Source organism: Haemorhous mexicanus, chromosome 10 (genome assembly GCF_027477595.1).
Source record: "Haemorhous mexicanus isolate bHaeMex1 chromosome 10, bHaeMex1.pri, whole genome shotgun sequence".
NCBI classification, from domain to species: domain Eukaryota; kingdom Metazoa; phylum Chordata; class Aves; order Passeriformes; family Fringillidae; genus Haemorhous; species Haemorhous mexicanus.
Window position 1 is genome coordinate 16,223,408 of NC_082350.1, and position 14,612 is coordinate 16,238,019.

Below are 14,612 nucleotides of genomic sequence, written 5' to 3' on the forward strand. Positions count from 1 at the left end.
AGCACAGCCCTTTCTTTTTCCCTTCTATTGCTCACCATATGCCCTTCTGGATAATTCACCCATGTTCTGTATTCCCTCTGGTTTTGCTCCCCTCAGGTCCCATGAGAAGTGGCCACCTCTGCTCCTAGGCTTGGGAACATTTAGCCTGTCGTGATTCATTCTCTATTTTAGTTCAAAACCTACTGGTACCAGTTTCCTGGCTGCAAATTCTGCCTGCAAAAAAGGAAATTTACACCCACAGAATCTGCTGCCATGTAATGAGAGCCAGGGTCAGGGGCTGTGGAGTGACAGAGGGCAAAGCTTATGGCAAACATCAGAACACAAGGAGATCAAAGAGATCTCTTCTAAAATGCCTACTAAGGATTGACTCTGCCACCCAGCCTGTCACATGAACCACCTCAGAATTAACTATCTTAGAAAAGAAAAAAAAAAAATCTATCTGTATTAGGAATAAAGAAAAATATTAATTTCACTGCCAGCAGATGAAAGATGCCTGTGCAGCTGTGATCTAACGAAAGAATGAATTAAACAGTGGCTATAACGAGTGCTCTGAAAAATAACTTAAATGGATCATGGTATGACCGGAGCTGTGATGGCAATTAATTATGTGCTGCTTCATGCAGGCCCTTCCTTGTACCATTTAGCTCAAACGTGGTACTTAAAAAATACTTCAACATTTCTTTGTCCAGGCTACTGTGAGTAATTAATTATGAGACAAATATTATCTCCCAGGATCCTGAGATCATTCCTGCAGATTTCAGGGGATGTAGATCTGTTACTGTGGGGCCTGAGCTCAGGGAGTAGCTGAGTAACAGTGTGGGCATTAGCTACAGTTTTGTTATCAAGACGATGTAGATGTAGAACACTCAACCTCCAGATCAGGAGGACATGTCATCCCTAATCAATTAAAGCTGGGCTGACCAAAGTACTGCAAAATGTGTGGCTGGCCAAAGACACTCTGAGTGTCACACTGGGTCTTTTGCTATTCCCATCACCTTCCCCTCAATCCTTCACTCAACAATTTTTATGCTCTTCCTTGCATTGACAGCCTCCCACTTTCTACTCTGAGCCCCGAGGTCTGTATGCAGTCACTGCCAAAAGGCTTCAATGTGGGACATCAGCTCTTTTTCTCCTGAAAGCATGTGAGCCCTTGGCCTGCAGGGCTTTAGGAAGGGGCACTCTCCAAATTGTTGAGGGGGTGTGAGGGAAGTCCTTCAGGTGACTGAGTGACGCATGAAACTCCTGTTGGGCCTGTGCTCAGGACCACATTTTACCTTATACTCCACTGGCGGCACAGAAAGGCAAAGCAACACAGCAGCTGCCAATTAGCCCAGCCTAGCTGAGCTACAGGGAACATCCTCCTGTTGGATTCTAACACGCCAGTTAATTGTGGCTGCTTCCCTTTCTGTCAAGTCAGTCAGCTTCTTTGAGCTTTCAGACCCACACACTGATGTCATGAGGCTCTAATTAAGTCAACCCGCTTAGAAATTAAGAGGTAAATGGTTGAGATATAAACTCACATTTGTCAGTATTGATTTCATCTTTTAATTGAGGGGTGTAATGTATCTGTCTTTTCCATACAGGGCAAACATTTGTGCTCTGATTATATCTACCTGTCTTCGCTAGATTAGTTGTGATGATGGGGGTGGTAGTGTGTCAGTGACAGAAATTACTTGCAGCTATACCTTTCAACTTACTTTAAATAGCAGTTTCACTATAAATTATTACCAGGGCTGTATTTTTAGTAACTTTAAAAAGCTAATTAGCAACTAGAAACAAAAGGAGCTGTGAGCAGCCTGTGGCCACTGAGATCCCTCTAGCAGGTAAGCAAACACCTGCAGAGTGCAGGAGGACAAGACCTCTCTTAATTGCTCAGTGGAAGAGGCAGGGAGGTGGTGATGTGAAAGTGCAGGTAGAGGCGGTGAAGAGAAACATGCCCATGCACAGTGAAAGGCAAGGGGAAGGCAGAGCATTTAAAACAGAGGGACACAGAGGTTATCCCTCAATTCAGCTCTAAGCAAAACAGAGATCAAGCAGAATCATCCCCTAACCAATTAACTTTGTATGCCATGGCTGCTTGGAGCAAAGCTCTCCCTACTATTTAAGAGCCTTGGGAGGAAGTGGCATAGGGTTCAGAACTTCCTGAAAGCTCAGTCTGAAAAAGGAGAGTTTTTAGGGGCAAAAGGTAAATACAACAAGCAAAGCAGTGACAGCAGCTTAGGCCTTACTTATGGAAATCCTCAATGCAGTGGATGTTGCCACCAGCATCCACAGTGAAGGGGATCCCATCCAGGCTGCGATGGCACATCACACAGGTGAAGCAGTGGGGATGGTAGGCCTTCCCAGTGGCTCGGAGGATCCTTTCCATGATGGGTTTTGCACAGACACTGCACTGCTCCAGTGTATTCTGCAGAGAAAATATACACAACACATGTGAACACCATCTCAGCAGGACACTTACAAAGGTCAGCTGGGTTGGAGGCTGCTGCTGGTCTGCTTGGAAGCTTTAGGTACCTTCTCTTCATTTCCTCTAGATAAAGTGCAGTACAGTACAGTCAACAGTTATCAAAGAGTATGATAACAGCACAGGGAGCACAGGGCCTGGGTCAAGCTTTAGAACAGTGTGAGAACACAAACCAGAGCCTTCTCTCAGCAGCTCTGACAAGTGATCAGAGATGGCTCATCAGGTGGGTTATCTGAGACACAGCAGCTTCTGTAGCCAGGAGCACATGAAGGAGTTGTGCAGCCAAAACTCCCCGGCTTTTGCCTCTGCGCTGCCCAGTCAGAGCGAGCTTTCACAGTGGAGTTTATTAGAGTCAAGTTCCACAGAGGGCAGTGCTAAACTGAAATGCAAACTCCTGGGGCTACACAGACACCTCTAATTACTTTGCCAATGCAGATCCCATAAAAATATCTTTATGTGCCTTGTATGAAGATCTTGATCTTCCTCTCTCACCACAGAGAATACTGGTAAGTCTAGGCAGAGAACAAAGCAGTGGCTGCAAGGAAAGCATCCGCAAGGACAGGAGCTCAGGATGACTTAAATGCTTCATTTATCTTTGGCCTACGATGTTTGAGATAATGACTGTGAAATGCCAGCTCTGAGGCCATGATCCTTCCTGCACAGGTTTTACATACTAGCCTGCTCCTAAAGTGCTGGAGCCAAAAAAATTCCCACTTTTCAAGTGGGGTCCATTGAATGATTCATCCCATTTCAACCCTCACTTACCCCTGCAGTTAATTATAGAAACACCAAGATAATTTTGTTTCAGATGGTTGTCTGTGAGCCACACCAGCCCTTCTGACACCAGTTGGGTAACTCACCACTTCAAAGCAAGCACTTTAAAAGACACATGCCATGAATGGATGGTGCAAACCACATAGATGCAAACAATAAATCTGTTTTGGGTAATTTCACTGGACTTTAGAAAAGCAAACTTCACCTACTGTTCTTCCTTGATGGAGCTGAAGTTATCAAATAATGTTATCAATCAGTGTTTTCATCTTGGGTGAGGTAGAAAAATCTATCATTGCACTATTGATTATTGTTTAGATAGACAGAAATAAGGGAGTGAGAAAATAAAGGAAAAAATCTAACAGGACAGAAACATAGAAAGCTGCTGAAAGGCAGATCTTGTTGACAAACACAGGAAGGCTGAAGTTCTGCTTCCTCATGCAACAAAATTCCCAGAGAAAGTAGCGCTTGACTGACTGCATTGTTATTGCTTCTTTGAGCCAGTATTCTCAGGGGCAAGATCCACTCCTTACATGTGCAACCAAAACGTATTGTAAGGAGATGAATCACCCAGGAACTCAGAAGGTTCTACACTCTCATATTTGCTTTCAGACATTATCTCTGGGCTGCACGTCACTGGTAAGGTACAAACACAGAAATACACAAGTTCCTATCAGAGGATCAGAAGGATTGTTTTTGGAAAGGTCAATATGAAAAGTTCCAAATTTCAACCCATATGAGAAGTGCCTCATGCATTTGTAAGGAGAGCACAACCAGACTAGCATCAAATACAGGCTGGATTTCGCTTTATACCTTGTAATAATGGGCAGGAAAGAATGACTGCTGGCTTTTCTGTCTGGTTGCTGTCACCATCATCATCATTATAACGGTGGCTGGTATGCCAGAAAAAGCAAGGTCAATAATTTTCTCCATGGAGATATAACCTGGCAGATTTACCATTTTGCTTTGCATAAGCAGATCACATCACCTCAGTCTGCATCCATGCGGTTCTCTGCGTTTCTCTGCCAAGGAGGGAAGGCAGGATACCTATGGATACTGATGGAAGATTGTGCCACTCGTAAAGCATTTGCCATGAAACTTTCTGAACACACGCAGGTATGGAGCATTTGCCTCAGCAAGTCACTGCTTGCCTCATTTCCAACAGTTGCCAACAACAGAGGCCAAAGTATGAGAACAGGGTAAGCAAAACAGAAATTCCTTGGGATTTGCTTCCAGTCTCCACTGATTACTGGTTTAGGCACTTCCTGAGGCAGAGCTTGGCTTCCCCATACTTTGCCTCAAGTGCATGCTTCTCCCATAAACCTTCCTGCCTGATTTTTGAATTCTGATAAATACTGATCCCCCACAACATGACCAGGAATTCTGTGGCTTACTTCCATGCTGGGGACTGATCTGTTCAGCAGTTCCCCTGGTCTGCTACTGCAGCCCACCCAGGACTGTGACCAGAGCAGACACCTGCAGCAGCAATCCAAGCTGCAGAGGGATCCAGCACCGAACAGCATGGGCTGGAACTGCTCTCACCACGGGCCAGACGTAACTCCCACTCACACACTTCGGGCACACAGAGTTTATGCCCACAAGGGATCAATACAACCATCCTGTCTGACATCCCATGTTAACACTGATTTTGGTGGAAACTTTGCAGTGACCAGGATAGCAGGCAATCACTCTGCTGGATCATACCTTCTGAAAACACGTATCTTCCGCTCCCAAATCTCAGCTCGGTCACAGTTTGACATTCTCACAGCTAAGTAAGACAAGCATTATAAATTAACCAACTCCTGATTAAGCCTTCTATACAACCTGAAAATCAGACCTGAGAAATATATTCTTTTCATCCTTCCAAGTCTGTACCAGTGAGGAAAAACAAAGTCATTAGTTTCAGACTCCAGCTCACTCCCTGTCTGGGAGCGTATTTGCTTAAGCCTCTCTTCTTGCTAGAACCCTGGCTGGCTCAGACCCTTCCCTTCAAGGTGTTACCAGATGATGCCAAAGGGAAAGCTTCCTTAATTCACACCCATTTGCCATCAGGTTGCTGTAAGGCAGGATTTGGCCTGTGAAACTACCAGTCTCTCTTTGATTCTCTAATCAGGTTATCCCACATGCCTAAGTGCTGTCCCAGCAGCTAACAACCTGCACAAAGGTATTTCTGCACATTATGAGAACAGCATCCCTGTAGGATTATAAGTTTGGCTTCTTGATTTTGCTCTTTCACAGTTAGTCTAACTCTCCTAGCTCCTCCTGGAGCTTTCAGACCTCCAAAAAGCGAAACAGGATGAAGAAAAATGCCTAACAGGTCTATTTTCCTTCTTTTCTCTCCAGCTGTTGTTGCAAGCCTGCTCTGTAATCAACAGGTAGAGCTGAATGCATCTGATGAGCTACACTGGGAGCTAAAGTAAGGCACAAATAAGAAAGATGAGAAACAGCCAGGAAACATCAATCCTAGGGGTTGTGGTCACATGCATGTCATAAGAATATAGACCACAAATCTAGTGTGGGCTGAGGGTAAAGTTTACCATTCTTTTCCCATATTTTTGGCCAAGAGGCAGGGAGTGCCCTTGTGTCTCCAAATCCAACTAACTTTTTTTGGCTTTGAAAAGCATAGGGAAGGAGCCATCCATTTCCAAATGGAAGGCTGGCACAATGTTTAAGGCTGAGTCTGGGTCCATGTCTCTTATCCATGGCAAAGAAAAAGAATCTCACAGGGGGAGAATAATGCACCCTTAAATACCAAAAAGAAAAATAACCCCAAGCAAAGATACACTAAAACACAAAGAAAGCACTATAATGACCAGGACATCATAATCGTCTTGCAAGTTAAAATTAAGAGACTTAAACATGTATTACACAATCAGTGGCAAAGTGGGAACAAGCTGCTTGGGAGCAAGCATCTAGCAAGTGGTGGTTGGAGTTGACCTCCCTAGAGCAATACTTGTCTCTTCAGAAACCACAGAAAGCCATAAGGGGGTTGCTGTGCAGATATTAGGTTTAAACATGGGACACAAAGTAAAAACTCTGACTGCTGGGAAAGACTTCTGGGTTGCAAGAGCCACGGAAGGCTGGAGCTGGGGAGTGTTTGAGTCTCCTCCTGAAAACTTCACATCCCAGATGGCAAGGTGGCAGAAGCTTTGGGGACCAGAGGTGCAGTGACAGCCCAGGGGCTGCAGCTCATCCCGCTGCCCTAATGCTGCAGAGTATAACCCCTCCTAACCAAAGCCAGGGGACAGCAGTAACTCACAATGCCAGCACAAAGACTCTCCCACAATGACCCAGCAATGAGTGCAGAAGAAAAGCCACACGGATTAGTCATTGCTTCTTCTGCATTGGCAATTCATCCCAAGCTCTAATGAACATAAATAATGTCTCCTGCACTCTGAACAGCAGACCAAGGAGAGCTCATGCACAGGGATGTGAGCATGGTATTGCTTATTCTGCTGGGAGAGGGGAGGGAAGTTGCTGGAATAAATTACATTGGCAACTCATGCACAGGGACACAAACTCGCCTTCTGTAAGCACTGCAGAAGAAACACATTTTTCGAAGTGACTGAGCAGAGGAGATGGTTTTGAGCTGCACGAATGAAATGTGGCTGTTGTGCTAAAAACAGGCACATGGTCAAATGCTATAGTTGAACTGTAACTTAGTAAAGTGTGGTAAGTGACTTGCTTTAAATCTTGTGACTCTGTCCTTCATTTCCTCAGACAGTGAGGAGAGCAGAGCAGCAGACATTTTCCCCTTTGTGGGATATTTTTTTGAGGCTTGAAAATGTTTCCATACTTAAGTGAAGACAGAACACTTTAATCTCAAGAAGCCTGGTGAATTTATAAACCTCAAATTAGATCAGGTCAATTGAAAAACTGCACTTCAAAATAATTGCAAATGGTTTCATTTAGGGTTTGGGTATGAAAATATATAGTTGTATTATAAATTAAATATAAAGCAGACAGTGGTGGAGGGGTTAAGTGTCAAGATGTAATTTCAACACTTTCAAACACTTTTTTGGCATTATTTCTAGAAAAGGAAAACCAAGGTTCCCCAGCTGCTATCTCCACAGATGGGTTAAATCTTGGCAAACATAACATTTAAGTCACTAATAGCCAGCATGAAATTCCTTCCTGCATGTCTGAGGAGACAACTTGGGCATGAGTTAATCCTTCTCACTTCACCTGACCAGCTGGACACATTGTTAGCAGAGGGTGACACTCCCCTTCTTGCTGCTCTGAGGGTACTTTCAGCAGGGGAGAGCACTACAGAAGCACCTTGGCTGGTGACCTTCAGACCATGCTGCCATAGCTGCATCTGTGTGCTGGGGCAAAAGATGTGACTGACCCTGACAGCCTAATTCAGACACAGTGGTGAACAGTGAGGCTGCTCTTTAGATGGTACAGCTTGATTTGCTGGGAGATGGAAAGGAAGATATGGGAATAAATTACATGGGCAACCCTGCAATCTTACCAGCATGCTGGGAATGGGGCTGAGCTGTGCTTACAGCTGCCCCTTGCCCAGTGCAGACTCAGGCCCTGAGGTTGCTGTATTCAGTGCCCTTCAAATCGTTCTTCCATTCATCTCAGTTTTTAGTGGCTTTCCCAGCACAGTAGCAATACCACAGCTGGCATGCTTCTCCTCTGCTGGAATTTGCTTTTCTTGTCAGGAAAACTGAATTCAGCTTTGTAGTTTTGGACTCAGAGCAGCTGGAGGTGAATCTGGCAGAAAGTCCTCTCAGCATACAGGATAGAAGAGTCCCTTCCCCTTGCCCTATAACTATTAGAGAAAGGCTAGATGTATTTCATGGCTTGTGCTAGTAGCAAAGATAACAATGGCATGCAACTGAGTCCACAAATGTGCAACAGCAGAAAGGCCATGATGAAAATGGAACAGTGCTTGAGAAATGCTTCTCAAATGATAAGCAGATGTCAAAATATGCTCTACAGTGAGAGGAGGAAGGAGCTCCATTTTTCTTATCAAGTGAAGGCTGAGGGATGGGTTTTCCATTGTCTGAGCACACCAAAGGCTGGAAAGGAAACAGAGAAGGCTGCTGGGCCTGGCAGGCACAGAAGCTGGCCATACTACCTGCAGAAAGAATTATATGCTTAATGCTGAATGCAATTAATGTTTGGAGCAGCAGAGGCAGGGACTGGGTGACTACTCTGATGCTCAGTGCCAGTTTAGATAAGGCCTGCATCCCTCTCTAGCACCACCAAGCTGAGAGTGATGAAGGAATGTCAGGGTTAAAAATCTGCTCTGCATTATGCTCCATGTCTGACCACAGCCACATTGACTCCTTCCAGCTAAAAATCCACAAGAAGCCCCATGTTGGAAATTACTTAACTAATTTCTGGCACTCAAAGCTACTCATCTTCTGTACATTCCTTGCTCTCACAACAGAGATCTTTGTCCCTTTAAAATGGCAGAGCCTATGAATGTAAGAAATTAAGGAATTGTCCTCTAAACCAATAGGCTGGAAGATAAAATGCCTGGAGTTCTGGCTTTTAAACCAAGTAGCTGCCATAGGCAAAGCATTCCCATGCTCTGTGCATGGCAGGCACATTTACAGGCCTGTAAAAAAATGTCTTTAGAAGTTACATATTCCAGTGAGAAACTGGATATTGTTAGATATGATAAATACTTGTGAAGTAGTCTGTGTGCCTAAATGGTTACTTAATGGAAACAAGATATTATTAACAGAAAACATTAAATTCCTTTTATCTGTAATGACTTGTACACATCTCAAAAATCAACTTTGGGTCGTGCACCACCAGAGAACAGCACCTGAGCTGTTATTCAGAATACTCCAATGTGGCTACAGACATTCGCAAGAGTAAAGTAGTTTAACACTGGGGAAATGCTTCTAACTTACAGCTGACTTTAAAATAGCACGGAGAATAAAAAAGTCTATGCATATGAAATTTTTTCAGCAACAATAATTATAGTTGCATGGAATAATACAGTAAGCCAAACAAATGAAAGCATCCTTAGCAATTGCTATGTAAAAGAACATTGTTAAATATCTTAGTAATCAGCTCCAGTCCCTTCAGTAATTTTCTAGTGAAGCTGCACTTCCAAACCTCCTTGCATCTTGTCTATTGCCACCAGGAAAGAATTGAAGCAGCACAATGTGCATTTTGGTGAGCAGAGCTCACTCTTGCTGTTAGCACTGCCACCACATCACACACCAGGTATGAACCACGTGAAATCAGTCACTCCACACCGGGATTTCAACTGGCCCAGAAAACATCCAGCCAGGAAGCTGGGACAGGCTTTTGGAGCACTGGAGAGAAAAACATCTGTAAAGCACAGCAGCACCAGCAGAGCACAGGAGACGAGCCTGCCTTGGCAGGAAGGAATGATCTGATAAGACAGTTTCCATCTCTGATTCCTTCAATCCAAGGAGATCCTAAGTGCACGACCAGACCTTCACTCCAAGACATTGCATAATACAATGCCTGGCACAAGATGCTGATTTTCGAAGATTTCTAACTTGAAGGAAATCCCTCAAAATCCCTCTCAGAATGTCAGAGGTAAACAGTTTGTTTAAGGCTCCTGCAGCTGAGGTGAACTGGCACAGAGCTACCACGGAAATCCCTGGGCTGCGTTGCACAACAGCAGCCATGCCTCAGCAGATCAGTACTGATTTTTCACACACTGGAGTCCCTGCCTAGGGTGAAACCAGCCCAGGGCTTTGCCCAATGCAGAAAGATGTGATTGAGGATTTGTTAGGACTCTTTTTCCACTGAAGTGAACCTTGGTAGCTTTAAAAACTATGATATTCTATTAGTTTTGCTCCTGAGGGACGGGGGGAATACATGGCAGGTTTTGATAGCCTGTGCTTTTATCTATTATTGACACCCACACATCGGGTGAGAGCACCTACAGACCATACATAACTCAGGGCTCTGTGGAACAAAATGCTATGGGGGATAAAGCAAAGCTGTTCCTTATTCCCAAGCACTCCCAGCCCTTTGTGCTGTTGATGTAGCTTTGCTTGCCTTACGTGATCTCACCACCAAGTTCCTTAAAACATGATGTGCCTGACCTTGCATGCCGCCCTGGGAGTTTTGCCTAAATAAAGGTTCTGTCCTGTTGTGATTACTTTCTGCACAGGCAGCAGAATTACATGCAGCTGGGAGATGCGGCAAACATCGAGCAGATACACTCTCCTCCTTGTTTAGATACAATTGTGGACAACACAGAGATTTTGAGCTTAATTAGCAATACCAAGGAAGCTGATAGAGAGACATTTCAAACCGCTTGCAGTTTAAGCTGATTAGAACTTTGTGAAAACAAAACAAAATTGTGTAGCAAATTGTTCTGCTAAAATTCAAGTCAAACTGAACCGCATCAAAGGAAACAGAGAAGTGACTATCAGCAAGAAGTGGGCTTTTTTTCTTTTCTTTTGGTGAGGAATTTAATTTCACAGCCTTTAATAAACCCAATGTTCCAATCCAAGCCTGCCACTCTGGCAAGAAGCTTAACCAAAATAACATTGGAACTCAGAGCTGACGGACCAAAGAGGCTATAAACTGGTCAAATCCAGGCACAATACAAGAAAAAAATCAAAAATTCCATTCAATTTTCCTGTTTTAGAATTTTGATGTAACTGACCATTGACATGGAAATGTTATCTTGACCTTAACTGCTAAAGCTGACTTGCAGAGGAAAAAATGACTGAGACTCTGACATCTCAGTGGTTATTTATAGTTCCCCTCACTCTCTTCTTTCTCAGTATTTTTTCATTTGAAATGAGTTCTTGCCTGCCATGAGTTTCCTGAAGGACTGTTTGAGCAATGCAAGAATTTGTGACATAACAACCATCAAGAAAATGGAACTTCATTGATTAAAATGGAAAACAAATTTTAGTTGGAAACTCCCATCAGTAAATTAGCATCCAGCAAAGCTGGGCTTGCTTTGGTTACAGATTGAACACTACAAGCCTTTTAACTTCAACCGGTTTAAAGCTGGCTTTTTCTGCTTCCTGTTCCCTCCAAGAGAGATTTCCGGGAGAAACAAAAAACCAGGAGAAAGACAGATCTACTGCTCAAGAGCCTGGGTTCTTCTGGAGTTTGCAAGGGAAGAAAAAAAAAAAAAAAGACAGAATCCTTCACTCCTTGAGAATAAACACACCTCATCTCTCTAAGCCACAAGGAAAGGCACACAATCTATTTTCCTCTGCTTATTTCAAGTCACAGATAGGGCATCTCTAAGTCACTTCTAATGGCTACTAAATAAATTAAATATTCCAGCTAGATATCAGTTTAACACCTCCCATTCTACTTTAATTGCTCAAACAAAGAGAATGCAAAGCTTCTTCTGAAGATCTCACACAAGTCACAAGAGAAATTAATTTTTTCTAGTGGCAGGGCAGAGCACTGGAAACGAAGGGTGTTTGTCTTCTGTCCTTGGTTCACCAGTGACTCAGAGAATAATTCCATTATTTTCCTCCTCTATTCTTCATATTGTCTATGGAGTGGTTTTAGTCAGCTATTAGTAGGTGTGTGATACTCTGACAGAAGTCACATCTCTATTGCAAACACCAAAGTTGGCACCTGGAGCTACCAAGAAATAAACACCTCCCAAAACTGAAACAAAATGAAAACCCAAGCAAGAAGGTAATGAGATTTTGCACAGAATTTCATGGAGCTTTCACTGAAACACCTTTTGAGTGCAAGATAATGGTTTTTTTTCAGTGTATACGTGCAAGCTGTGAAATACAGGTCATTGCAGCAGTTCACTATAAAAATAGCTGCTTTTAATAGATAACGTAATCCAGTATAAAGCTTGGAAAAAAACTCCCCCAAAACTCTCACAGCACTTGGATGCTGCTGGTACCCAAACTGACAGTGAGAATATGATTTGCCCAAATCCATGATAAGTTTCCTAAAGAGTTGCCAAATACATTTATGTCCTTGATGTGAGGAGAATGTCTTAGAGCCTTTAGGGCAGTGGGAGACTTATCTGTGATTGAAATATGAGGGCTGAAAGTTTTGTGGGTGCTCTGAGGTCTTTCCAAAGGGAGAAGAAGAGGGAGTTTCTTATTTCTTGAAGAAAGCCTCCTGAGTGAAATGTCTATTTTTAAGGACTGAAAGAACACTGGAAACTCACAGACAATCAGCCGTGGCCACTGTCAGGAACAAGAGAACCCAAAATTTAGTGAGCCAATTTAAGGTGAGAACAGTATTATACTCTCTCCCCTCTATGCCAAGACTAGAAATTTCATTTTTTTGCGGGGGGGGGCAGGATTTCTTCAGAGGTTTGAATGGAATTATTTCCTGGAGCAACATCTCTTCTTCTATCTAGAGTCAGACCCTAATTGGAAATAAATCCAGGCTGCTGACTAAGTCCAGGGTCAAATATGTCACCTACCAGGTACTGAAATTATTTTTAGATGCAATGACATCCCTATTCTTTTCATTCAGTTGACCTGGATGTTTGATTCGGTTCCTTGTGTGGGAAAGCAAGTTTGAGCCACCTGCTGAGATAAAAGTGACAAAGAAGGAAGGGATACAAAACCAGAAAACTGAGATGGCTATGTAAGAAGAGCCCAGACAAGGCATGGCACAGAAAAGAGAACTTCCCAAAGAGGTTAAGTGAGATGTGAGAAAAGCAAAATCTGGGGACTGATGTTCCACCCTGAGAACTCATCCATCACCTTCCTTCCTCCATTGTGAGATAATCTCATCCACAAAGACAGATAGAAAAGATGATTTACATCAGTCCCTCTGCTCCTCCAGCCCACCTCTGAAGGTGCTTCTGCTGGAACTCAGCTTGCTGTACAGCTGGGAAAGAACAGATGGCACATTATTCCTTCTAACCTAACAAAGAGGTACCCACGCAATAGATCAGATCCTTCCTTGAATAAGTGAAAAGTAAACCAGAAGCTTTGTGCTACTCTACTGTTCAAGATATTGCTGTGGGAAGTTGGGCAGAAGAGTCCTTGCAACACAATTGTCTGCTGAGCTGATTCAACCTCTTGGCACTGTTCCTTTGCTCTCAATCTAGAAAAATTAAGGCTCTCTGAAAAAGAAAAAAAAATTTCCTGCTTTTACAGACAACATGGAGACTTGGATACAGAGATCTTGTATGGCAAAACCATTGTCATGCAAATAAGCTCAAGAGTTTCATCAAGAGCAGACAGGCATGTCTGAGTAGGTGGTATTTCTCTGGTGTCTGCAGGGTTAGTCAAGGATGTTCAGAGCAAGAAACATGCACTCTAAAGTAATTTCTTTCCCTTTCATTACCATGAGAAATTTTGGATTAATTTGGAATATGAAGGACACTGGTCTGAGCTGTCAGAAAGGTTTATGTCAGAGCAGAGCAGACCAAAAATCAAGCTGACAGCTGGCATTTCTTTACCAGGTCTTTTACATCACTTGAGGAGGCTGCCCTGGATGTTATTTCAAGTTGAAAAGCACAGCAACTGAACGCTGCGCTAGTCAACTGTCAGTCCATAGTATTTACTAACCAGATTACTTCTGTGTTTGTGAAACCAACACCAAAGGCTTTCTGCCAAATATTTAATTTAAAAAAAGAAACAACTGAGAAAAAACCCAGCAAAACCCAAAGTGAATGGAGATGCTGAAAAGAAGAGAGTCACTTGGGCAGATACATCAGCAGTACAACCTGCAGTGTCTTGGGACAGCACTTGAGAATCAACAAGCGAAGCAGAGCAGCAATGGCAGGAGAAACCAACTTGTCCAACCTCACTGTTTTCCTAGTGACACAGTTACATAAGAGATATGCATTTATATAAACACACTGAATGTATAATAGATGTTATATAACATGTCCGTTCTCAAGTCGATAGTGTCCTACCAGTGTATGGACTCTTAGGCTGAAATCACAGTGGTTATGGAATTTAGAGGAAAAAACAACACTACTGCAGGATCATTCTGATTGGTGACTGTTCCCTTCCATTATGGGGATTTTCTTTCCATAACAGTGGAAAAGACCATGCTGCAGTGCTTCTCACAGTACTTTAAAAGGTCTGAAATCACCTGCATCAAGGCTTGTTTCCCAGTGTAACTAACTGCTGAATTGCTCATTTCCATGCTAATACAACTTCCAACTTTCCTTTCTGAGGAACAGAAGTTGAAATTTCCCCAGCAAGAACATCTGAACACCCAAAGCAGTCTGACCCTCATGTTTTGCCAAGCAGCTCATGCAAAGTAAAACTGGACCACATCTTTCCATACACAGCTTCTGATTTAATGGAACTATGAGGAACAAAAGAAGGAAAGGCCACTCTTCATCAGGCTCTAACCACAGACCAGTTCCAGGTGAAAATGGACAAGACAGCCTTGTATTAGCAGGTGGCTCATGCATCTGAGTGATCCAGCTAATGCAAGCCATAAGGACAAGTGC

At 43.2% G+C, this 14,612-nt stretch overlaps 1 protein-coding gene across 16 annotated transcripts in view; it reads right to left on the reverse strand.

The window, feature by feature from the left end:
• LPP (LIM domain containing preferred translocation partner in lipoma) overlaps window positions 1-14,612 on the reverse strand; it is a 370,626-nt gene that overhangs the window by 17,416 nt on the left and 338,598 nt on the right. For all 16 annotated transcript variants that reach the window (XM_059855503.1, XM_059855515.1, XM_059855514.1 and 13 more), the window contains one exon: window positions 2,229-2,407. In XM_059855503.1, the coding sequence (XP_059711486.1) occupies window positions 2,229-2,407 (179 nt within the window). The remainder of the gene's footprint in view (window positions 1-2,228; window positions 2,408-14,612) is intronic.